The following is a 25,296-nucleotide window of genomic DNA, read 5'->3' on the forward strand; positions in this document are numbered from 1 at the left end:
AAAGTTCCCAATAACACAGTGGCCTCCACAATTCTTAAATGGAAGAAGTTTGAAACCACCAAGACTCTTCCTAGAGCTGGCCACCCGGCCAAACTGAACAATTGGTGAAGAAGGGCCTTGGTCAGGGAGGTGACCAAGAACCTGATGACCACTCTGACAGAGCTCCAGAGTTCCTCTGTGGAGATGGGAGAACCTTCCAGAAGGACAACCGTCTCTGCAGCACTCCACCAATCAGGCCTTTATGGTAGAGTGGCCAGACGGAAGCCCCTCCTCAGTAAAAGGCACATGACCACCCACTTGGAGTTTGACAAAAGGCAACTAAAGGACTCTCAGACTATGAGAAACAAGATTCTCTGGTCTGACGAAACCAAGATTACATCTGGAGGAAACCTGGCACCATCCCTACGGTGAAGCATGGTGGTGGCAGCATCATGTTGTGGGCTGTTATTCAGCGGTTGGGACTGGGAGACTAGTCAGGATCGAGGGAGAGATGAACAAAGCAAAGTACATAGAGATACTTGATGAAAACCTGTTCTTGAGCACTCAGGACCTTAGACTGGGGCAAGGACCCTAAGCACACAGCCAAGACAACGCAGGAGTGGCTTCGGGACAAGTCTCTGAATGTCCTTGATTGGCCCAGCCAGAGCCATGACTTGAACCTCTTGGGAGACCTGGAAATAGCTGTCCAGCGATGCTCCCCATCCAACCTGACAGATCTTGAGAAAATCTGCAGAGAAGAATGGGAGAAACTCCCCAAATACAGGAGAAGCCAACGTCGACATTATGGGGTATTGTGATGTCGTTATGGGGCATTGTGATGTCATTATGGGGTATTGTGATGTCATTATGGGGTATTGTGCTGTCGTTATGGGGTATTGTGATGTCGTTATGGGGTATTGTGATGTCGTTATAGGGTATTGTGATGTCGTTATGGGGTATTGTGATGTCGTTATGGGGTATTGTGATGTCGTTATGGGGTATTGTGATGTCGTTATGGGGTATTGTGATGTCGTTATGGGGTATTGTGATGTCGTTATGGGGTATTGTGATGTCATTATGGGGTATTGTGATGTCGTTATGGGGTATTGTGATGTCGTTATGGGGTATTGTGATGTCGTTATGGGGTATTGTGATGTCGTTATGGGGTATTGTGATGTCGTTATGGGGTATTGTGATGTCGTTATGGGGTATTGTGATGTCGTTATGGGGTATTGTGATGGTGATGTCGTTATGGGGTATTGTGATGTCGTTATGGGGTATTGTGATGTCGTTATGGGGTATTGTGATGTCGTTATGGGGTATTGTGATGTCGTTATGGGGTATTGTGATGTCGTTATGGGGTATTGTGATGTCGTTATGGGGTATTGTGATGTCGTTATGGGGTATTGTGATGTCGTTATGGGGTATTGTGATGTCGTTATGGGGTATTGTGATGTCGTTATGGGGTATTGTGTGTAGATTGATGAGGAGGATTTTTTAACATGTATAATCAATTTTAGAACATGACTAACGTAACTAAACAGTCAAGGGGTCTGAATACTTTCCGAATGCACTGTAAGTCCCTTTCAACGGGGTATGGTAGTAGGTGCAACTCAATATTACGAAGGTGTTCTTAATGTTTTGTACACTCAGTGTATGTACAGTCGGAATAGAAATTAGTGCTTCACTGTAATGTTTTCATTCACTTTAAACATACACTATTAACATAATGTTATATAGCTTTTAACCTACTTTTTGCTCAGATCTTTTCTAATGGTCTACTGATACTGGAATCACATAAAGAATTTAAACCAAAATGTTATATTCATGTTTTTTCAACACATTGCTTGGGGCAAGATCACCCTTAGTGAAGTTGACAACAACCGGATGTATCCAGTTTCCAGGGATACAGCTATTTTCAACCTAGCTTCCTTTTCCTCTAAAAAAAACCCTGTTACGTTAGGTTAGAACAGACAGCCAGGGTTTGAAACCCTCAGTACTATCGGGTCAGCCCTACTCCCTATGGTCATGGCAATGCTAACTACAATACTAACAGTGTCCAACTGAATGGGTGGTGGCTCAAGCAGAGTGATAGGAGTCAAAAGGAGTCAGATCAGCCCTTTCCAGTATAGAGAAGAAACAAAGAAGCACAATAGTATATACTGAACTAGGGGAAAATACAATAGAATACTGTAGAATACAATAGAATACAGCAAAATACAGTAGAATACGGAAAATACTGTAGAATACAATAGAATACAGCAAAATACAGTAGAATACAATAGAATACTGTAGAATACAATAGAATGCCTTCAAATACTGTAGAATACAATATAATGCAGTAAAATACAGTACAATACAATATAATACAGTACAATACTGTAGAATACAATAGAATACACTAAAATACTGTAGAATACAATATAATACAGTAAAATACTGTAGAAAACAATATAATACAGTAAAATACAGTACAATACAATAGAATACAGTACAATACTGTAGAATACAATAGAATACAGTAAAATACTGTATGTGGAAAAAAGTTATTCAATATGAAACACTACTATAGTGTCAGTCAATGCTTTTTGATTAGACAAGAAAACACCAGCACGGAGTTATATGATTTAAAAATATATATATTATTTCCTAAATTGGGTTTGTTTTGGTCAAAGTATTGGTTGTCTAGGTCTGTAGCCCAATGGGCGGGCTAATAAACTAACAACACATATAAACAACCAATCCAGTTAGTAGAGTGATAGTATTTAGACTAAAACACCAGCATTTAGGTCAATAAGAACACATTTTAAAAGTAATTTTAAAAAAAATCGAATAGCTAGTGTTTATGTAGGTTTTAATGATCTATTTCTAGGACTCTAGGAAAGAACATGCCCAACAGGTGACCAACAGGTGACCAACAGGTGACCTAAAAGTGAGCCTAATAAACACTAAGCAATAAACGCAGTAGGTGTTATTGTTTACCTCCAAACACCCCGACTGGTTCCTGTCTCCCTCCGCCTGTCGCCCCTCTCTCGTGTAGCCTCCCTGTCCCTGGGCTGAGGACCCACCAGACCCCAGTCTCTTCTCCTCCCTGAAGCTCTGCTCCAACAGCTTCTTGTTAAGCAGACGGGCTGCGTTCTCTGCCAGCGTGTATCCAGGCGGGGCAGACAGGTCCTGGCGTATACTGAGCACCTCCGGTGTCCTCTCCCCTCCTGTTCCCCCCGGCCCTCCCTGGGTCTCTACTATCAGCTGCACCGGGCTGGGAGAACGCCCGCGGACATTCCTCAGAAACTCCTGGACAGCTCCAAGGTATCTTGGGTCTTTGAGGTCTGAGGGGGGTAGACCGGGTTCACCAGGAGGTGAGGGGTCAAGGGGGGTGGGGCGGGAGCGGCTGGGGGACTTGGTGAATTTGCACTGCGGGGGTTCGTAGGCTACGGGGGTGTGGTCTATGATGTTGAAGAGACAAGACAGGCCATCGTTGATGGTGGTGTGGACCGGAGAGTCCCTGGTGGTGGTGGAGCGAGCCCAGGCCGACTCAGAGGCACCCTTCTGGGGGGTGGTAGGGGTAGGGACCCTGGGGCCGGCCGTGGAGCTTGAGGCCCCACCTTGGAGGTCAGCCTTCGATGATGTTGACAGCTTCCTCTGAAGCTTAGGGGAGCCGTACTTAGGAGAACAACATGGACGCTCGAACTTGGACTGGACTACAGGGGAGTACTGTATCTTACGGATGTTTCTGGAGGGGGAGGAGATGGGGGTGGAGCCTCCTTTAGGGGTGAGGCAGCGGTGGGGGGAGCTGGTGAGGGTGCGGAGGATGTCTGTCTGTAACCCCACGCTGATGGTCTGAGTGGTCTGGGTTCCCCGAGTGGTGAAACCATTTGTCTGACACGCCATATCTCGGAGCTGTGGAGTCAATTAAACAGACAAGTGAAAAGTCTAAGTGAGAAGAGGATCCCCAAACCTGAAAGACAGTATACTGTAGAAACCTCAGAGAGATGAACAGCTAGACAGTATACTGTAGAAACCTCACAGAGATGAACAGCTAGACAGTATACTGTAGAAACCTCAGAGAGATGAACAGCTAGACAGTATACTGTAGACACCTCACAGAGATGAACAGCTAGACAGTATACTGTAGAAACCTCACAGAGACGAACAGCTAGACAGTATACTGTAGAAACCTCAGAGAGATGAACAGCTAGACAGTATACTGTAGAAACCTCTCAGAGATGAACAGCTAGACAGTATACTGTAGAAACCTCTCAGAGATGAACAGCTAGACAGTATACTGTAGAAACCTCAGAGAGATGAACAGCTAGACAGTATACTGTAGAAACCTCTCAGAGATGAACAGCTAGACAGTATACTGTAGAAACCTCACAGGCGAACAGCTAGACAGCATACTGTAGAAACCTCACAGAGACGAACAGCTAAACAGTATACTGTAGAAACCTCAGAGAGACGAACAGCTAGACAGCATACTGTAGACACCTCACAGAGACGAACAGCTAGACAGTATACTGTAGAAACCTCACAGAGATGAACAGCTAGACAGTATACTGTAGAAACCTCACAGAGACGAACAGCTAGACAGCATACTGTAGAAACCTCACAGAGACGAACAGCTAGACAGTATACTGTAGAAACCTCACAGAGATGAACAGCTAGACAGTATACTGTAGAAACCTCACAGAGATGAACAGCTAGACAGTATACTGTAGAAACCTCACAGAGATGAACAGCTAGACAGTATACTGTAGAAACCTCACAGAGATGAACAGCTAGACAGTATACTGTAGAAACCTCACAGAGATGAACAGCTAGACAGTATACTGTAGAAACCTCACAGAGATGAACAGCTAGACAGTATACTGTAGAAACCTCACAGAGACGAACAGCTAGACAGTATACTGTAGAAACCTCAGAGATGAACAGCTAGACAGTATACTGTAGAAACCTCACAGAGATGAACAGCTAGACAGTATACTGTAGAAACCTCACAGAGACGAACAGCTAGACAGTATACTGTAGAAACCTCACAGAGATGAACAGCTAGACAGTATACTGTAGAAACCTCACAGAGACGAACAGCTAGACAGTATAATGTAGAAACCTCACAGAGATGAACAGCTAGACAGTATACTGTAGAAACCTCACAGAGATGAACAGCTAGACAGTATACTGTAGAAACCTCACAGAGACGAACAGCTAGACAGTATACTGTAGAAACCTCAGAGACGAACAGCTAGACAGTATACTGTAGAAACCTCACAGAGACGAACAGCTAGACAGTATACTGTAGAAACCTCACAGAGATGAACAGCTAGACAGTATACTGTAGAAACCTCACAGAGATGAACAGCTAGACAGTATACTGTAGAAACCTCACAGAGATGAACAGCTAGACAGTATACTGTAGAAACCTCACAGAGATGAACAGCTAGACAGTATACTGTAGAAACCTCACAGAGATGAACAGCTAGACAGTATACTGTAGAAACCTCACAGAGATGAACAGCTAGACAGTATACTGTAGAAACCTCACAGAGATGAACAGCTAGACAGTATACTGTAGAAACCTCACAGAGACGAACAGCTAGACAGTATACTGTAGAAACCTCAGAGAGATGAACAGCTAGACAGCAGACTAGATGGATGAACAACAGACTAAATGGATGAACAGCTAGACAACAGACTAGATGGATGAACAACAGACTAAATGGATGAACAGCAGACTAGATGGATGAACAACAGACTAGATGGATGAACAGCTAGACAACAGACTAGATGGATGATCAACAGACTAGATGGATGAACAGCTAGACAACAGACTAGATGGATGAACAACAGACTAGATGGATAAACAACAGACTAGATGGATGAACAGCAGACTAGATGGATGAACAGCAGACTAGATGGATGAACAACAGACTAGATGGATGAACAGCAGACTGGATGGATGAACAACAGACTAGATGGATGAACAGCAGACTGGATGGATGATCAACAGACTAGATGGATGAACAGCAGACTGGATGGATGAACAGCTAGACAACAGACTAGATGGATGAACAACAGACTAGATGGATGAACAGCTAGACAACAGACTAGATGGATGAACAACAGACTAGATGGATGATCAACAGACTAGATGGATGAACAACAGACTAGATGGATGAACAACAGACTAGATGGATGATCAACAGACTAGATGAACAACAGACTAGATGGATGAACAGCTAGACAACAGACTAGATGGATGAACAACAGACTAGATGGATGATCAACAGACTAGATGGATGAACAGCTAGACAACAGACTAGATGGATGAACAACAGACTAGATGGATGAACAGCTAGACAACAACAACAGATACAACGTCAACAGACCTGTCTCTGTTGCTCCAGGTGGTCCGAGGTGCCAGAGCGGTAGTTCCTAACGGAGAAGGCCACCTCCTTCATGTCATCACTGAGGTTCCGTGACAGCTGCAGCTCCAGAGACGAGGCGTACCCCACCGTGGGGATGGGACCCCCAACCCCCCCCCCACCCTCTAATAACTCCTTATGACAGGAAGGAGGCCACCTACCATCACCAAACACCTCGTCTGGACCTCCTAACCCCCCAATCCCGGAGGCACCCCCTACTTCACCAACACCCCCACCCCCTTGCCCCTTAGTTCCTTTGGGGTACAGGTAGTCTTGATCGGAGGGCCCGGGGGATCGGGTGGGGCTGTGGGAGACGTGGACCCCTGCTCCCCCTCCTATGTTACCCCGCTGGCAGTGTGGTGGGCTGGGGGGCTCGTGGCTGGATTGGGTATTGGTGGTCAAAGTGGCGCTGGTGGTTAGGAACCACGAGGCCGGCTGGAATGGTTCTGGAAGTCAGAGAGAGAATGTGGAATGATTAGAACTAGAATTCTAACTAATACAGCTCTGAAACGGATTCTTCGGAGAACCAATATCCCTCGCTTAAAACACAGCCCTTTGGAACAATCCTTGGATAGATTCTTTTATTTTTTATTCTAAAGACATAGACACAGTAAATGACTTGGTAATAGGAGATAAATGTATTCCCATGACAGAATTAAAAAGGACTTTTGGAATGACTTAATGTAGATCATATCTAAGGACGTGCAATTTAAATGTTTCATATCAAGACATTTTTTGATTTGAAATCTTTTTGACATCAAATTATATTAGAAATAAATATAAACTACTGGAACCAAGATTTACAAAGAACTGATATTGGCACAAGATGGAGGGACAGTTGGATCATAACTAACTAAATTACAGTTAATGAAAATCTACGCTTAATCCAGTATAAACTAATGAATAGAATTCATTATACAAGTGACAAAGTTCACAAATTCTAGTAGCACAACGGCAGAGTCATGTCTTAAGCGTAAAACTAACAATGACTCAATAGTCCAGGCCTTCTGGGAATGTTATGATGTCATAAAGTTATGGGCGGAGTTAGAAAATTGAAACTAACTCAATAATCCAGGCCTTCTGGGAATGTTATGATGTCATAAAGTTATGGGCGGAGTTAGAAAGTTGAAACTAACTCAATAATCCAGGCCTTCTGGGAATGTTATGATGTCATAAAGTTATGGGCGGAGTTAGAAAATTGAAACTAACTCAATAATCCAGGCCTTCTGGGAATGTTATGATGTCATAAAGTTATGGGCGGAGTTAGAAAGTTGAAACTAACTCAATAATCCAGGCCTTCTGGGAATGTTATGATGTCATAAAGTTATGGGCGGAGTTAGAAAGTTGTCAGTCAGAAAGTATTACAACGTAAATGTCCTTTTTAATCCGTCTGTCTGCATATTCCTCGACACGACATATGAGGGAACAGTGAGATACCTGACGGGTTGGACGACACTTTTATCGTCAATAATCTTGAAAAAAAAAGTAGATTAAAAAAATAAAAAAATAAAATTGGAAATCAACCAATCCGCCGTCGTTAAGACAATGGGAAGGTTAAATGCTTTATTATCTAAATGTTGAAAGGCCACGGAGAGAAACAAAATGCTGCAGTTTGAGGCCATGTGGAGGAGACTGATGCGCTGGAGATGGGGGGGGCAGGTGGTTCTGGGTAGGGGTGCTGCTGTGAATGTTTGTGTGATGTTGTCATTTGCATGTGTATGTTTTGTATTGTAAATTAATTTAAAAAAAATGTAAATAAAAAATGTAAATGGTGGTGGTAAAAACAGACAGCATTAAACCATGAGCAACATCAGTACCTGAAGCGGGCCGTTCTGCCCAGGCCTCCATGGCTGTAGGGGTGTGGTGGCCTGGTGTCGGGGATGGGCCAGGGACAGGGAAGTCCCAACCCTTACTGTTGAACTCCTCAATGTACTTCAGGTCGTCGGGTGACAGGGGCGGAGTCACGTCGTCACGGCCACGGTCACCACGACGACCCCTGTCAGGCAGGAAGGGAGAGCTGCCCATCAGACGCTGGAAGTCACTCATGGAACAGACCGACTTAGCCCTGAGGAGGAGGAGGAGAGAAGAGGAAGAGAGTTCAGAGAAGATTCAGTCCATCAGCATCACAGATCCACAGGAGAGTCACTCATGGAACAGACCGACTTAGCCCTGAGGAGGAGGAGGAGAGAAGAGGAAGAGAGTTCAGAGAGGATTCAGTCCATCAGCATCACAGATCCACCGCTGAATCCTGCCACTTGAAGGAAGACCTAGGTAAGGACATGTTAGAGATAAACAGCACAGGTAGGACTGTCTCTGTCTCAACTACATGATAGAGCCTCTCTTCACAGGTAGGACTGTCTCTGTCTCTGTCTAAACTACATGATAGAGCCTCTCTTCACAGGTAGGACTGTCTCTGTCTCTGTCTAAACTACATGTTAGAGATAAACAGCACAGGTAGGACTGTCTCTGTCTCTGTCTAAACTACATGATAGAGCCTCTTCACAGGCAGGACTGTCTCTGTCTCTGTCTAAACTACATGATAGAGATAAACAGCACAGGCAGGACTGTCTCTGTCTCTGTCTAAACTACATGATAGAGCCTCTTCACAGGCAGGACTGTCTCTGTCTCTGTCTAAACTACATGATAGAGCCTCTTCACAGGCAGGACTGTCTCTGTCTCTGTCTAAACTACATGATAGAGATAAACAGCACAGGTAGGACTGTCTCTGTCTCTCTCTAAACTACATGTTAGAGCCTCTCTTCACAGGTAGGACTGTCTCTGTCTAAACTACATGTTAGAGCCTCTCTTCACAGGTAGGACTGTCTCTGTCTAAACTACATGTTAGAGCCTCTCTTCACAGGTAGGACTGTCTCTGTCTAAACTACATGTTAGAGCCTCTCTTCACAGGTAGGACTGTCTCTGTCTCTGTCTAAACTACATGATAGAGATAAACAGCACAGGTAGGACTGTCTCTGTCTCTGTCTAAACTACATGATAGAGCCTCTTCACAGGCAGGACTGTCTCTGTCTCTGTCTAAACTACATGATAGAGCCTCTTCACAGGCAGGACTGTCTCTGTCTCTGTCTAAACTACATGATAGAGCCTCTTCACAGGCAGGACTGTCTCTGTCTCTGTCTAAACTACATGATAGAGATAAACAGCACAGGCAGGACTGTCTCTGTCTCTGTCTAAACTACATGTTAGAGCCTCTCTTCACAGGTAGGACTGTCTCTGTCTCTCTCTAAACTACATGTTAGAGCCTCTCTTCACAGGTAGGACTGTCTCTGTCTAAACTACATGTTAGAGCCTCTCTTCACAGGTAGGACTGTCTCTGTCTAAACTACATGTTAGAGCCTCTCTTCACAGGTAGGACTGTCTCTGTCTAAACTACATGTTAGAGCCTCTCTTCACAGGTAGGACTGTCTCTGTCTTGTCTAAACTACATGATAGAGCCTCTCTTCACAGGTAGGACTGTCTCTGTCTCTGTCTAAACTACATGTTAGAGATAAACAGCACAGGCAGGACTGTCTCTGTCTTGTCTAAACTACATGTTAGAGATAAACAGCACAGGTAGGACTGTCTCTGTCTGTCTAAACTACATGATAGAGCCTCTCTTCACAGGCAGGACTGTCTCTGTCTTGTCTAAACTACATGATAGAGATAAACAGCACAGGTAGGACTGTCTCTGTCTCTGTCTCTGTCTAAACTACATGTTAGAGCCTCTCTTCACAGGTAGGACTGTCTCTGTCTTGTTTAAATTACATGATAGAGCCTCTCTTCACAGGCAGGACTGTCTCTGTCTCTGTCTAAACTACATGTTAGAGATAAACAGCACAGGCAGGACTGTCTCTCTCTGTCATATCTCTTGTCTAAACTACATGTTAGAGCCTCTCTTCACAGGCAGGACTGTCTCTCTCTGTCATATCTCTTGTCTAAACTACATGCTAGAGCCTCTCTTCACAGGCAGGACTGTCTCTCTCTGTCATATCTCTTGTCTAAACTACATGCTAGAGCCTCTCTTCACAGGCAGGACTGTCTCTCTCTGTCATATCTCTTGTCTAAACTACATGCTAGAGCCTCTCTTCACAGGCAGGACTGTCTCTCTCTGTCATATCTCTTGTCTAAACTACATGCTAGAGCCTCTCTTCACAGGTAGGACTGTCTCTCTCTGTCATATCTCTTGTCTAAACTACATGTTAGAGCCTCTCTTCACAGGCAGGACTGTCTCTCTCTGTCATATCTCTTGTCTAAACTACATGCTAGAGCCTCTCTTCACAGGCAGGACTGTCTCTCTCTGTCATATCTCTTGTCTAAATTACATGTTAGAGCCTCTCTTCACAGGCAGGACTGTCTCTCTCTGTCATATCTCTTGTCTAAACTACATGCTAGAGCCTCTCTTCACAGGCAGGACTGTCTCTCTCTGTCATATCTCTTGTCTAAACTACATGCTAGAGCCTCTCTTCACAGGCAGGACTGTCTCTCTCTGTCATATCTCTTGTCTAAACTACATGCTAGAGCCTCTCTTCACAGGTAGGACTGTCTCTCTCTGTCATATCTCTTGTCTAAACTACATGCTAGAGCCTCTCTTCCAGGCAGGACTGTCTCTCTCTGTCATATCTCTTGTCTAAACTACATGTTAGAGCCTCTCTTCACAGAGCATAAAAACATCTAGTGAAGGCCAGTTAATGCATTTCATTTCATTAGGGATCGCTATAAAATGAGTCAATAATTAATCATCAGGCTGCAATGACTTGGATCATGTACCATTATGATCTTTCACAAATAGCTGCTTCACAGAGCTGCTTCACAGAGCTGCTTCACAGAGATACTTCACAGAGCTGCTTCACAGAGCTGCTTCACAGAGCTGCTTCACAGAGCTGCTTCACAGAGCTGCTTCACAGAGCTTCTTCACAGAGCTGCTTCACAGAGCTTCTTCACAGAGCTTCTTCACAGAGCTGCTTCACAGAGCTTCTTCACAGAGCTGCTTCACAGAGCTGCTTCACAGAGCTGCTTCACAGAGCTGCTTCACAGAGCTGCTTCACAGAGCTGCTTCACAGAGCTTCTTCACAGAGCTGCTTCACAGAGCTTCTTCACAGAGCTGCTTCACAGAGATACTTCAACACAAATCCCTTCCTACAGCAGTCATTTCTTTACCCAAAGGATGTATCAGTACAGTAGACTTGCTAAATATACAGTGAGTGGAGGTCAGAGCAAACAACAGCCAAAAGCAGAAAACATATCTATTGTAAATGTTAAAATGGCAGCCTGTCTAGATACGATTAGTGGAAACAGTAATAACATAATTTGGATGAATCCAGGTAAGTCACACCTACAGTAACAACAAGGACAGGTTGTCAAAGTAACAACAAGGACAGGTTGTCACAGTAACAACAAGGACAGGTTGTCACAGTAACAACAAGGACAGGTTGTCACAGTAACAACAAGGACAGGTTGTCAAAGTAACAACAAGGACAGGTTGTCAAAGTAACAACAAGGACAGGTTGTCAAAGTAACAATAAGGACAGGTTGTCAAAGTAACAACAAGGACAGGTTGTCAAAGTAACAATAAGGACAGGTTGTCACAGTAACAACAAGGACAGGTTGTCAAAGTAACAACAAGGACAGGTTGTCACAGTAACAACAAGGACAGGTTGTCACAGTAACAACAAGGACAGGTTGTCACAGTAACAACAAGGACAGGTTGTCACAGTAACAACAAGGACAGGTTGTCACAGTAACAACAAGGACAGGTTGTCACAGTAACAACAAGGACAGGTTGTCACAGTAACAACAAGGACAGGTTGTCACAGTAACAACAAGGACAGGTTGTCACAGTAACAACAAGGACAGTTTGTCACAGTAACAATAAGGTTGTTACCTAAGCAGGCTGCCAAAACCCATCTCCTCCTCCTCCTGGTACTCCGAGGGGCCCTCTCTGTCTGGAATCTCATTCAGAGCCTGAAATCTCACACACACACACACACACACACACACACATACACACACATACACATACACATACACACACACATACACACACACATACACACACACACACACACACACACACACACACATACACACATACACACACACAGAGAGAAGTGTTATAGTGCAGGGCTGGTACAAAACCCTGCACTGGACCAGTATTGAAAAAGACCACTCTTTTGAGGTCTGAAGACACTTTAGGGGTTAACTGTTACTTTTATACAGTCCTGGGCGGTGTCCCAAATGGCCCCTTTAGACCAGATCCCTATTCCCTATATAGTGCACTACTATAGACCAGGGCCCTATTCCCTATATAGTACACTACTATAGACCAGAGCCCTATTCCCTATATAGTGCACTACTATAGACCAGAGACCTATTCCATATATAGTGTACTACTATAGACCAGAGCCCTATTCTCTATATAGTGCACTACTATAGACCAGGGCCCTATTCCCTATATAGTGCACTACTATAGACCAGAGCCCTATTCCCTATATAGTGCACTACTTTAGACCAGAGCCCTATTCCCTATATAGTGCACTACATTAGACCAGGAGCCTATTCCCTATATAGTGCACTACTACAGACCAGAGCCCTATTCCCTATATAGTGCACTACATTAGACCAGAGCCCTATTCCCTATATAGTGCACTACTATAGACCAGAGCCCTATTCCCTATATAGTGCACTACTATAGCCCAGAGCCCTATTCCCTATATAGTGCACTACTATAGACCAGAGCCCTATTCCCTATATAGTGCACTACTATAGACCAGAGCCCTATTCCCTATATAGTGCACTACATTAGACCAGAGCCCTATTCCCTATATAGTGCACTACTATAGACCAGAGCCCTATTCCCTATATAGTGCACTACTATAGACCAGGAGCCTATTCCCTATATAGTGCACTACTATAGACCAGAGCCCTATTCCCTATATAGTGCACTACTACAGACCAGAGCCCTATTCCCTATATAGTGCACTACATTAGACCAGAGCCCTATTCCCTATATAGTGCACTACTATAGACCAGAGCCCTATTCCCTATATAGTGCACTACTATAGCCCAGAGCCCTATTCCCTATATAGTGCACTACTATAGACCAGAGCCCTATTCCCTATATAGTGCACTACTATAGACCCTATTCCCTATATAGTCCACTACTATAGACCCTATTCCCTATATAGTAGTGCACTACTATAGACCCTATTCCCTATATAGTGCACTACTATAGACCCTATTCCCTATATAGTGCACTACTATAGACCCTATTCCCTATATAGTGCACTACTATAGACCCTATTCCCTATATAGTGCACTACTATAGACCCTATTCCCTATATAGTGCACTACTATAGACCCTATTCCCTATATAGTGCACTACTATAGACCCTATTCCCTATATAGTGCACTACTATAGACCCTATTCCCTATATAGTGCACTACTATAGACCCTATTCCCTATATATGATGTTGCTCTTGCTGCGGGCGATTCCCTGATCCACCTCTACGCAGACGACACCATTCTATATACTTTCGGCCCGTCATTGGACACTGTGCTATCTAACCTCCAAACGAGCTTCAATGCCATACAGCACTCCTTCCGTGACCTCCAACTGCTCTTAAACGCGAGTAAAACCAAATGCATGCTTTTCAACCGATCGCTGCCTGCACCCGCATGCCCGACTAGCATCACCACCCTGGATGGTTCCGACCTTGAATATGTGGACATCTATAAGTACCTAGGTGTCTGGCTAGACTGCAAACTCTCCTTCCAGACTCACATCAAACATCTCCAATCGAAAATCAAATCAAGAGTCGGCTTTCTATTCCGCAACAAAGCCTCCTTCACTCACGCCGCCAAGCTTACCCTAGTAAAACTGACTATCCTACCGATCCTCGATTTCGGCGATGTCATCTACAAAATGGCTTCCAACACTCTACTCAGCAAACTGGATGCAGTCTATCATAGTGCCATTCGTTTTGTCACCAAAGCACCTTATACCACCCACCACTGCGACTTGTATGCTCTAGTCGGCTGGCCCTCGCTACATATTCGTCGCCAGACCCACTGGCTCCAGGTCATCTACAAGTCCATGCTAGGTAAAGCTCCGCCTTATCTCAGTTCACTGGTCACGATGGCAACACCCATCCGTAGCACACGCTCCAGCAGGTGTATCTCACTGATCATCCCTAAAGCCAACACCTCATTTGGCCGCCTTTCGTTCCAGTACTCTGCTGCCTGTGACTGGAACGAACTGCAAAAATCGCTGAAGTTGGAGACTTTTATCTCCCTCACCAACTTCAAACATCAGCTATCCGAGCAGCTAACCGATCGCTGCAGCTGTACATAGTCTATTGGTAAATAGCCCACCCATTTTCACCTACCTCATTCCCATACTGTTTTTATACTGTTTTTTTTATTTATTTATTTACTTTTCTGCTCTTTTGCACACCAATATCTCTACCTGTACATGACCATCTGATCATTTATCACCCCAGTGTTAATCTGCAAAATTGTATTATTCGCCTACCTCCTCATGCCTTTTGCACACATTGTATATAGATTGCCCAACACTCTGTGTTGTCTGTTCACACTGCTACGCTTTATCTTGGCCAGGTCGCAGTTGCAAATAAGAACTTGTTCTCAACTAGTCTACCTGGTTAAATAAAGGTGTTCTCAACTAGCCTACCTGGTTAAATAAAGGTGTTCTCAACTAGTCTACCTGGTTAAATAAAGGTGTTCTCAACTAGCCTACCTGGTTAAATAAAGGTGTTCTCAACTAGCCTACCTGGTTAAATAAAGGTGTTCTCAACTAGCCTACCTGGTTAAATAAAGGTGTTCTCAACTAGCCTACCTGGTTAAATAAAGGTGTTCTCAACTAGCCTACCTGGTTAAATAAAGGTGTTCTCAACTAGTCTACCTGGTTAAATAAAGGTGTTCTCAACTAGCCTACCTGGTTAAATAAAGGTGTTCTCAACTAGCCTACCTGGTTAAATAAAGGTGTTCTCAACTAGCCTACCTGGTTAAATAAAGGTGTTCTCAACTAGCCCACCTGGTTAAATAAAGGTGTTCTCAACTAGCCCACCTGGTTAAATAAAGGTGTTCTCAACTAGCCTACCTGGTTAAATAAAGGTGTTCTCAACTAGCCTACCTGGTTAAATAAAGGTGTTCTCAACTAGCCTACCTGGTTAAATAAAGGTGTTCTCAACTAGCCTACCTGGTTAAATAAAGGTGTTCTCAACTAGCCTACCTGGTTAAATAAAGGTGTTCTCAACTAGCCTACCTGGTTAAATAAAGGTGTTCTCAACTAGCCTACCTGGTTAAATAAAGGTGTTCTCAACTAGCCTACCTGGTTAAATAAAGGTGTTCTCAACTAGCCTACCTGGTTAAATAAAGGTGTTCTCAACTAGTCTACCTGGTTAAATAAAGGTGTTCTCAACTAGCCTACCTGGTTAAATAAAGGTGTTCTCAACTAGCCTACCTGGTTAAATAAAGGTGTTCTCAACTAGCCTACCTGGTTAAATAAAGGTGTTCTCAACTAGCCTACCTGGTTAAATAAAGGTGTTCTCAACTAGCCTACCTGGTTAAATAAAGGTGTTCTCAACTAGCCTACCTGGTTAAATAAAGGTGTTCTCAACTAGCCTACCTGGTTAAATAAAGGTGTTCTCAACTAGTCTACCTGGTTAAATAAAGGTGTTCTCAACTAGTCTACCTGGTTAAATAAAGGTGTTCTCAACTAGCCTACCTGGTTAAATAAAGGTGTTCTCAACTAGCCTACCTGGTTAAATAAAGGTGTTCTCAACTTGCCTACCTGGTTAAATAAAGGTGTTCTCAACTAGCCTACCTGGTTAAATAAAGGTGAAATAAAAATAAAATAAAAAAATATAGTGTACTACTATAGACCAGAGCCCTATTCCCTATATAGTGCACTACATTAGACCAGAGCCCTATTCCCTATATAGTGCACTACTATAGACCAGAGTCCTATTCCCTATATAGTGTACTACTATAGACCAGAGTCCTATTCCCTATATAGTTCACTACTATAGAACAGAGTCCTATTCCCTATATAGTTCACTACTATAGACCAGAGTCCTATTCCCTATATAGTTCACTACTATAGACCAGAGTCCTATTCCCTATATAGTGCACTACTATAGACCAGAGCCCTATTCCCTATATAGTGCACTACTATAGACCAGAGTCCTATTCCCTATATTGTGGTACTACTATAGACCAGAGCCCTATTCCCTATATAGTGCACTACTATAGACCAGAGTCCTATTCCCTATATAGTGCACTACTATAGACCAGAGTCCTATTCCCTATATTGTGGTACTACTATAGACCAGAGCCCTATTCCCTATATAGTGGTACTACTATAGACCAGAGCCCTATTCCCTATATAGTGGTACTACATTAGACCAGAGCCCTATTCCCTATATTGTGGTACTACTATAGACCAGAGCCCTATTCCCTATATTGTGGTACTACTTTAGACCAGAGTCCTATTCCCTATATTGTGGTACTACTTTAGACCAGAGCCCTATTCCCTATATTGTGGTACTACTTTAGACCAGAGCCCTATTCCCTATATTGTGGTACTACTATAGACCAGAGCCCTATTCCCTATATTGTGGTACTACTTTAGACCAGAGCCCTATTCCCTATATTGTGGTACTACTATAGACCAGAGCCCTATTCCCTATATTGTGGTACTACTATAGACCAGAGCCCTATTCCCTATATTGTGGTACTACTTTAGACCAGAGTCCTATTCCCTATATTGTGGTACTACTATAGACCAGAGCCCTATTCCCTATATAGTGCACTACTATAGACCAGAGCCCTATTCCCTATATAGTGCACTACTATAGACCAGAGCCCTATTCCCTATATAGTGCACTACTATAGACCAGAGCCCTATTCCCTATATAGTGCACTACTATAGACCAGAGCCCTATTCCCTATATAGTGCACTACTATAGACCAGAGCCCTATTCCCTATATAGTGCACTACTATAGACCAGAGCCCTATTCCCTATATAGTGCACTACTATAGACCAGAGCCCTATTCCTATATAGTGCACTACTATAGACCAGAGCCCTATTCCTATATAGTGCACTACTATAGACCAGAGCCCTATTCCCTATATAGTGCACTACTATAGACCAGAGCCCTATTCCCTATATAGTGCACTACTTTAGACCAGAGCCCTATTCCCTATATAGTGCACTACTTTAGACCAGAGCCCTATTCCCTATATAGTGCAGTACTATAGACCAGAGCCCTATTCCCTATATAGTGCACTACATTAGACCAGAGCCCTATTCCCTATATAGTGCACTACTATAGACCCTATTCCCTATATAGTCCACTACTATAGACCCTATTCCCTATATAGTCCACTACTATAGACCCTATTCCCTATATAGTCCACTACTATAGACCCTATTCCCTATATAGTGCACTACTATAGACCCTATTCCCTATATAGTGCACTATACTACATAGAGAATTAGTTCTCACCTGGTTCAAACAGGGGAACCTCTTGTCAGAGTCCAGTCTGCAGGGAGGTGGGCCCTTCAGGCCACCCAGGGGGTCCAGTGTCAGAGCGTCCAGGAAAAGGTTCTCCGTTGGGCCTCTGAACCTCACTACAGCCCCCTGCTCTTCATGGGCCTCCGAGTCGGAGTGGGAGCGGGTGGGGAGGGAAACAGGGCCTGGGATGGCAGAGCGAGGAAAGCGTGGTGACCTTGGGGAGCGAGGGGCCTTGCATGGGCTCTCCTGGGGGGAAAAGACACCCCTGTGTCCCCCTGCTCTCTCCCCTTCTTTGATGTCGGTTGGTGAGCCCTCACTGCCCCTCCGTACGTTAAGCTCTCTCTGTAGCTGTGGGGGGAGGATAGAGAGGAGAAGAGAGGAGAGAGAGAGAAAGGGAAGAGAGGAAAGGAAGGAAGGAGGGAGGAGAGGGAAACAAAAACAAAATGTACATGGTCATAATTTTCAGTGATCATATTATAACGCCATAAGCATCAATATAACACGGTGAGACATTGTTCCTTCCTCTTCAGAGATAGAGGTTAAACTAACATTTAGTTAGTTTAGTTAGTTAAACTAACACGAGGATTTCATCATTATTAACTGTGTATCTTATGCATTTCAAAACTTCTCAGACATATAATGGTGTGAATATTCACTCTCTCCCTCTTCTCTCCTTCCTCTCTCCCCTCATCTCCCCCTCCCCCTCACCTCCTCTCCCTCCTCTCTCCCTTCCCCTCATCTCCCTCCTCTCCCCTCCACCTCCTCTCCCTCCTTTCTCCCTTCCCCTCATCTCCCTCCTCTCCACCTCCCTCCCTCTCTCCTCATCTCCCCCTCCCCCTCATCTCCGCCCCACCTCCTCTCCTCTCCCTCCTCTCTCCCCCTCCTCTCCCCCTCCCCCTCCTCTCACTCCTCTCTCCCTACCTCCCTTCACCTCCTCTCTCCCTCTCCCACACCTCCCCACCTCCTCTCAATTCCTCCCCTCCTCTCTCCCTTCCCCTCCCCTCCTCTCCCTCCTCTCCCCTACCTCCCCTCCTCTCCCTCCTCTCTCCTTCACCTCCTCTCCCCCTCTCTCCCTACCTCCCTTCCCCTTCTCTCTCCCTTCACCTCCTCTCTCCCCCTCGCCCTCCTCTCCCCCTCCCCCTCTCTACCAATCTGCCCTCCTTTCCGTCCTCTCTCCCTCCCCCTCTCTCCCTACCTCCCTCTCCTCTCCCTCCTCTCTCCCACTCCCCCTCTCTCCCTACCTCCCCTCCCCTCCTCTCCCCCTCTCTCCCTCCTCCTATCTCCCTTCACCTCCTATCTCCCTTCACCTCCTCTCACTACTCTCCCCCTACCTCCTCTCCTCTCCCTCCTCTCTCCCTTCACCTCCTCTCTCCCCCTCCTCTCACTCCTCTCTCTCTCCCCTACCTCCCCTCCTCTCACTCCTCTCCCTCCTTTCTCCCTTCACCTCCCCCCTCCTCTATCCCTTCACCTCCTCTCTCCCTCCCTCCCCTTCCTCCTCCTCTCTCCCTACCTCCCATCCCCTCCTCTCCCTCCTCTTTCCCTCCCCCTCTCCCCCTCCTCACCCTCTCCATCTCGTGGTGCATGTTTCTCATGTTGCTGTCCCACTCTTGTCTCTCCTGGTCGAAGCGTTCCAGTAGGCCTCTCCTCTCCCTCCCCCACCTCTTCTCTCCATGCTGCAGCTTCCAGTGGAGGTCCAGGGAGGTGCTGTGGCTCTCTGCCAGGAGGCAACGGTGCTCCTCTCGCTCCTGTTTAAAGGCCCAGTCTGGGTCTCCTCCTCCTCCTCCCTGCGTCTCCCCTCTGGCCTCTCCTCTCACCTCTCCTTTCTCTTCTCGTCTCTCCTCTTCCAGCTGGTTGAACACATAAACAGACAGGCAATAGATTAATACGGTTGAAGAACAATCCATAACAATGTGGTGAAGTACGAGGATGGGTCCTTCTACTGACCGTGTCAGCTGACCAGGAGAAACTCAGTCTGTCAGCTGACCAGGAGAAACTCAGTCTGTCAGCTGACCAGGAGAAACTCAGTCTGTCAGGTGACCTGACTACAATCAGTCTGTCAGATGACCAGGAGAAACTCAGTCTGTCAGCTGACCAGGAGAAACTCAGTCTGTCAGCTGACCAGGAGAAACTCAGTCTGTCAGGTGACCTGACTACAATCAGTCTGTCAGGTGACCTGACTACAATCAGTCTGTCAGGTGACCTGACTACAATCAGTCTGTCAGGTGACCTGACTACAATCAGTCTGTCAGGTGACCTGACTACAATCAGTCTGTCAGGTGACCTGACTACAATCAGTCTGTCAGGTGACCAGGAGAAACTCAGTCAGTCAGGTGACCTGCCTACAATCAGTCTGTCAGCTGACCAGGATAAACTCAGTCTGTCAGGTGACCTGACTACAATCAGTCTTTAATCTCTATAAGGCAGACATCTACATCCCAGTGATGCTGTCTCTTTAATCTCTATAAGGCAGACATCTACATCCCAGTGATGCTGTCTCTTTAATCTCTATAAGGTAGACATCTACACCCCAGTGATGCTGTCTCTTTAATCTCTTTAAGGCAGACATCTACATCCCAGTGATGCTGTCTCTTTAATCTCTATAAGGCAGACATCTACATCCCAGTGATGCTGTCTCTTTAATCTCTATAAGGCAGACATCTGCATCCCAGTGATGCTGTCTCTAAGGCAGACATCTACATCCCAGTGATGCTGTCTCTATAATCTCTTTAAGGCAGACATCTGCATCCCAGTGATGCTGTCTCTATAATCTCTTTAAGGCAGACATCTACATCCCAGTGATGCTGTCTCTAAGGCAGACATGTACATCCCAGTGATGCTGTCTCTATAATCTCTTTAAGGCAGACATCTACATCCCAGTGATGCTGTCTCTATAATCTCTTTAAGGCAGACATCTACATCCCAGTGATGCTGTCTCTATAATCTCTTTAAGGCAGACATCTACATCCCAGTGATGCTGTCTCTATAATCTCTTTAAGGCAGACATCTACATCCCAGTGATGCTATCTCTTTAATCTCTTTAAGGCAGACATCTACATCCCAGTGATGCTGTCTCTAAGGCAGACATCTACATCCCAGTGATGCTGTCTCTATAATATCTTTAAGGCAGACATCTGCATCCCAGTGATGCTGTGATGCTGTCTCTTTAAGGCAGACATCTTGAGTAAGTTACTTGAGCAACGTGACACTTTATCTCGGCCCATTTGACCTTCCAGGATGCCTTGTTGTTGCTCTGTGTGTGTGTGTGTGTGTGTGTGTGTGTGTGTGTGTGTGTGTGTGTGTGTGTGTGTGTGTGTGTGTGTGTGTGTGCGCGCGCGTCTGGATTAGAGTTACCTGAGCAACGTGACACTTCATCTCTGCCCATTTGACCTCCCATGAAGCCTTGTCATTGGCATAGTTCTGCTGCAGCTGGCACCTCCTGTTCTCCTCCTCCCTCAACTCTGACCTGAACTCCTCTAACAGGGAGCGCACCGCATGGAGCACCCTACGGTTCTCCCCCACCTGGAGAGGAGGAGCGGGGGATGAGGAGGTGAGGAAGGGGGTTGAGGAAAGGGGTGAGGAGGAGGAGGAGGGGAGGTGAGGGAGAGGTAGCGAGGTGAAAGAGAGAGAATGAAACTGGATTTATTCAAGATATCAGTGTCCTTTCTATTTACCTAATAATGTCAGCTGTTTCAAACACAAGTCGTGCTTTTCATTTCCAAGTTCATCTACACAAACTATAACTCTACACCACATACTAAACTCAGCAAAAAATGAAACGTCCCTTTTTCAGGACTCTGTCTTTCAAAGATAATTCGTAAAAATCCAAATAACTTCACAGATCTTCATTGTAAAGGGTTTAAACACTGTTTCCCATGCTTGTTCAATGAACCAAAAACAATTAATGAACATGCACCTGTGGAACGGTCGTTAAGACACTAACAGCTTACAGACGGTAGGCAATTAAGGTCACTGTTATGAAAACTAAGGAGGCCTTTCTACTGACTCTGAAAAACACCAAAAGAAAGACGCCCAGGGTCCCTGCTCATCTGCGTAAACGTGCCTTAGGCATGCTGCAAGGAGGCATGAGGACTGCAGATGTGGCCAGGGCAATAAATTGCAATGTCCTTACTGTGAGACGCCTAAGACAGCGCTACAAGGAGACAGGACGGACAGCTGATCATCCTCGCAGTGGCAGACCACGTGTAACAACACCTGCACAGGATCAGTACATCCGAACATCACACCTGCGGGACAGGTACAGGATGGCAACAACAACTGCCCGAGTTACATCAGGAACGCACAATCTTTCCATCAGTGCTCAGACTGTCCGCAATAGGCTGAGAGAGGCTGGACTGAGGGCTTGTAGGTCTGTTGTAAGGCAGGTCCTCACCAGACATCATCGAAAACAACGTTACCTAGGGGCACAAACCCACCATCGCTGGACCAGACAGGACTGGCAAAAAGTGCTCTTCACTGACAAGTCACGGTTTTGTCTCACCAGTGGTGATGGTCGGATTCGCGTTTATCGTCAAAGGAATGAGCGTTAGACCGAGGCCTGTACGCTGGAGCGGGATCGATTTGGAGGTGGAGGGTCCGTCATGGTCTGGGGCGGTGTGTCACAGTATCATCAGACTGAGCTTGTTGTCATTGCAGGCAATCTCAATGCTGTGCGTGATTTCCTGCAAGACAGGAATGTCAGTGTTCTGCCATGGCCAGCGAAGAGTCCGGATCTCAATCCCATTGAGCACGTCTGGGCCCTGTTGGATCGGCGGGTGAGGGCTAGGGCCATTCCCCCCCCAGAAATGTCCGGGAACTTGCAGGTGCCTTGGTGGAAGAGTGGGGTAACATCTCACAGCAAGAACTGGCAAATCTGATGCAGTCCATGAGGAGGAGATGCCCTGCAGTACTTAATGCAGCTGGTGGCCACACCAGATACTGACTGTTACTTTTGATTTTGACCCCCCCCCTTTTGTTCAGGGACACATTACTCCATTTCTGTTAGTCGCATGTCTGTGGAACTTGTTCAGTTTATGTCTCAGTTGTTGAATCTTATGTTCATACAAATACACATGTTAAGTTTGCTGAAAAATAAAAACGCAGTTGACAGTGAGAGGACATTTATTTTTTTTGCTGTTGAGTTTATGTTGGTTCTCTCTGCTGTGGTTTGTTTATTTATTTGAAGACACACACAAAAAAACAGCATGACAAATAACAAAACACAGATACACTGATAGACAAGGATCACACACATTAACAGTACAACCACATACAAACAATACCACAACACAAGAAAATAACGTGTGTCCCCCTCACAGTCCCGCCGTTCCATGAGATGTTGTTGTTGTTTTAAAGGTAATTTTTCTGTTTGCTTGAGCAAATCGGAGATGAAAGGGAGATCCATGCGATCATGTATAATACCGGGAGTTGCCGTGAATTCATTTTGGACCTTTGGGGAACTTGTGAAGAGACCTCTGGTGGCATGTCTTGTTATGTTGTATGGATGTATGAACTATATTGATTAAGCAGATGGGGAATTTTCAATCACAGTAATATTTCTCATAAAAACTAGAAGAGAAGCAATTGATCTGTCGTCAATCCTCAACCAGGAAAGACTGGCATGCAGCAAGTCGTTGATGTCAGTTCTGTGTGTGTAGTTAAAAGGCGAGGTGTGCTGCTCTGCTCTGAGCCAGCTGCAGCGTTGTTAGGTCTTTCATTACTGCACCTGACCATATTACCAGACAGTAATCAAGATGGGTCAAGGCCAGAGTCTGAACAACTAGTACAGATGATCTTTGTGTCAAAAAACACAGAACATATTTTAAAAACAGACATACCTCTCCTCTTCACAACAACTTTGTCAATGTGACTTGATTCATGATAATTGACCCTCCAGTGTTACTCCTAGGAATTCAACTTCCACAACTCCAGTTGAGGTTTAGATCTTAGAGAGTTAGTTTTGAACCAAATTCAATGCTTTTAGTTTTAGATGTATTGAAGACCAGCTTATTATGAATCAAATCAGATATTATTGGTCACATGTACATGTTTATCAGATGTTATTGGTCCATATTTATCAGATGTTATTGGTCCATATTTAACAGATGTTATTGGTCCATATTTATCAGATGTTATTGGTCCATATTTAACAGATGTTATCGGTCCATATTTAACAGATGTTATTGGTCCATATTTATCAGATGTTATTGGTCCATATTTAACAGATGTTATTGGTCCATACACATGTTTATCAGATGTTATTGGTCCATATTTAACAGATGTTATTGGTCCATATTTAACAGATGTTATTGGTCCATATTTAACAGATGTTATTGGTCCATATTTAACAGATGTTATTGGTCACATATTTAACAGATGTTATTGGTCCATATTTAACAGATGTTATTGGTCCATACACATGTTTATCAGATGTTATTGGTCCATATTTTATCAGATGTTATTGGTCCATATTTAACAGATGTTATTGGTCCATATTTATCAGATGTTATTGGTCCATATTTAACAGATGTTATTGGTCCATACACATGTTTATCAGATGTTATTGGTCCATATTTTATCAGATGTTATTGGTCCATATTTATCAGATGTTATTGGTCCATATTTAACAGATGTTATTGGTCCATATTTATCAGATGTTATTGGTCCATATTTAACAGATGTTATTGGTCACATATTTAACAGATGTTATTGGTCACATATTTAACAGATGTTATTGGTCCATATTTAACAGATGTTATTGGTCCATATTTAACAGATGTTATTGGTCCATATTTATCAGATGTTATTGGTCCATATTTATCAGATGTTATTGGTCCATATTTAACAGATGTTATTGGTCCATATTTAACAGATGTTATTGGTCCATCCACATGTTTATCAGATGTTATCGGTCCATATTTATCAGATGTTATTGGTCCATATTTATCAGATGTTATTGGTCCATATTTATCAGATGTTATTGGTCCATATTTAACAGATGTTATTGGTCCATATTTATCAGATGTTATTGGTCCAAATTTATCAGATGTTATTGGTCCATATTTATCAGATGTTATTGGTCCATATTTATCAGATGTTATTGGTCCATATTTAACAGATGTTATTGGTCTATATTTAACAGATGTTATTGGTCCATATTTAACAGATGTTATTGGTCCATATTTAACATATGTTATTGGTCCATATTTATCAGATGTTATTGGTCCATATTTATCAGATGTTATTGGTCCATATTTAACAGATGTTATTGGTCACATATTTAACAGATGTTATTGGTCCATACACATGTTTATCAGATGTTATTGGTCCATATTTTATCAGATGTTATTGGTCCATATTTA

The 25,296-nt window shown here is 44.3% G+C and overlaps 3 protein-coding genes across 3 annotated transcripts; all 3 read right to left on the reverse strand.

Annotated features, from left to right (window-relative positions):
• Positions 1 to 2,847: 2,847 nt before the first annotated feature.
• Positions 2,848 to 3,873, reverse strand: LOC135563126 (microtubule cross-linking factor 1-like). The gene has a single exon (XM_065006104.1). It carries the CDS (start codon positions 3,868 to 3,870, stop codon positions 2,848 to 2,850), a length of 1,023 nt encoding a protein of 340 aa, XP_064862176.1. The 5' UTR covers positions 3,871 to 3,873.
• Positions 3,874 to 6,356: 2,483 nt separating this feature from the next.
• On the reverse strand, positions 6,357 to 12,397 carry LOC135563127 (microtubule cross-linking factor 1-like). Its single transcript, XM_065006105.1, has 3 exons — positions 12,280 to 12,397; positions 8,219 to 8,466; positions 6,357 to 6,847 (listed from the first exon to the last, which is right to left on the reverse strand). Exons 1-3 carry the CDS (start codon positions 12,300 to 12,302, stop codon positions 6,357 to 6,359), a joined length of 762 nt encoding a protein of 253 aa, XP_064862177.1. The 5' UTR covers positions 12,303 to 12,397.
• A 2,536-nt stretch (positions 12,398 to 14,933) lies between these two features.
• LOC135563128 (microtubule cross-linking factor 1-like) lies at positions 14,934 to 22,538 on the reverse strand. Its single transcript, XM_065006106.1, has 5 exons — positions 22,500 to 22,538; positions 21,290 to 21,457; positions 19,501 to 19,785; positions 17,930 to 18,286; positions 14,934 to 14,939 (listed from the first exon to the last, which is right to left on the reverse strand). The coding sequence occupies exons 1-5, from the start codon at positions 22,536 to 22,538 to the stop codon at positions 14,934 to 14,936; spliced, it is 855 nt and encodes a 284-aa protein (XP_064862178.1).
• Between the last annotated feature and the right edge of the window lie 2,758 nt (positions 22,539 to 25,296).

Source organism: Oncorhynchus nerka, linkage group LG20 (genome assembly GCF_034236695.1).
Source record: "Oncorhynchus nerka isolate Pitt River linkage group LG20, Oner_Uvic_2.0, whole genome shotgun sequence".
Classification (NCBI taxonomy): Eukaryota; Metazoa; Chordata; class Actinopteri; order Salmoniformes; family Salmonidae; genus Oncorhynchus; species Oncorhynchus nerka.

What these genes read in the sequence shown, in the direction of transcription:
- LOC135563128 (XM_065006106.1), bottom strand. Translation starts at nt 22,538, where the DNA reads ATGACGGACCCTCCACCTCCAAATCGATCCCGCTCCAGC. An exon ending in TGAAGTGTCACGTTGCTCAG is followed by an intron (nt 19,786 to 21,289) that starts GTAACTCTAATC and finishes GTGTTCAACCAG; the next exon opens with CTGGAAGAGGAGAGACGAGA. An exon ending in TGCACCACGAGATGGAGAGG is followed by an intron (nt 18,287 to 19,500) that starts GTGAGGAGGGGG and finishes CTCCCCCCACAG; the next exon opens with CTACAGAGAGAGCTTAACGT.
- LOC135563126 (XM_065006104.1), bottom strand. Translation starts at nt 3,870, where the DNA reads ATGGCGTGTCAGACAAATGGTTTCACCACTCGGGGAACCCAGACCACT.
- LOC135563127 (XM_065006105.1), bottom strand. Translation starts at nt 12,302, where the DNA reads ATGGGTTTTGGCAGCCTGCTTAG. An exon ending in GGTTTTGGCAGCCTGCTTAG is followed by an intron (nt 8,467 to 12,279) that starts GTAACAACCTTA and finishes CCTCCTCCTCAG; the next exon opens with GGCTAAGTCGGTCTGTTCCA. An exon ending in GGCAGAACGGCCCGCTTCAG is followed by an intron (nt 6,848 to 8,218) that starts GTACTGATGTTG and finishes TCTGACTTCCAG; the next exon opens with AACCATTCCAGCCGGCCTCG.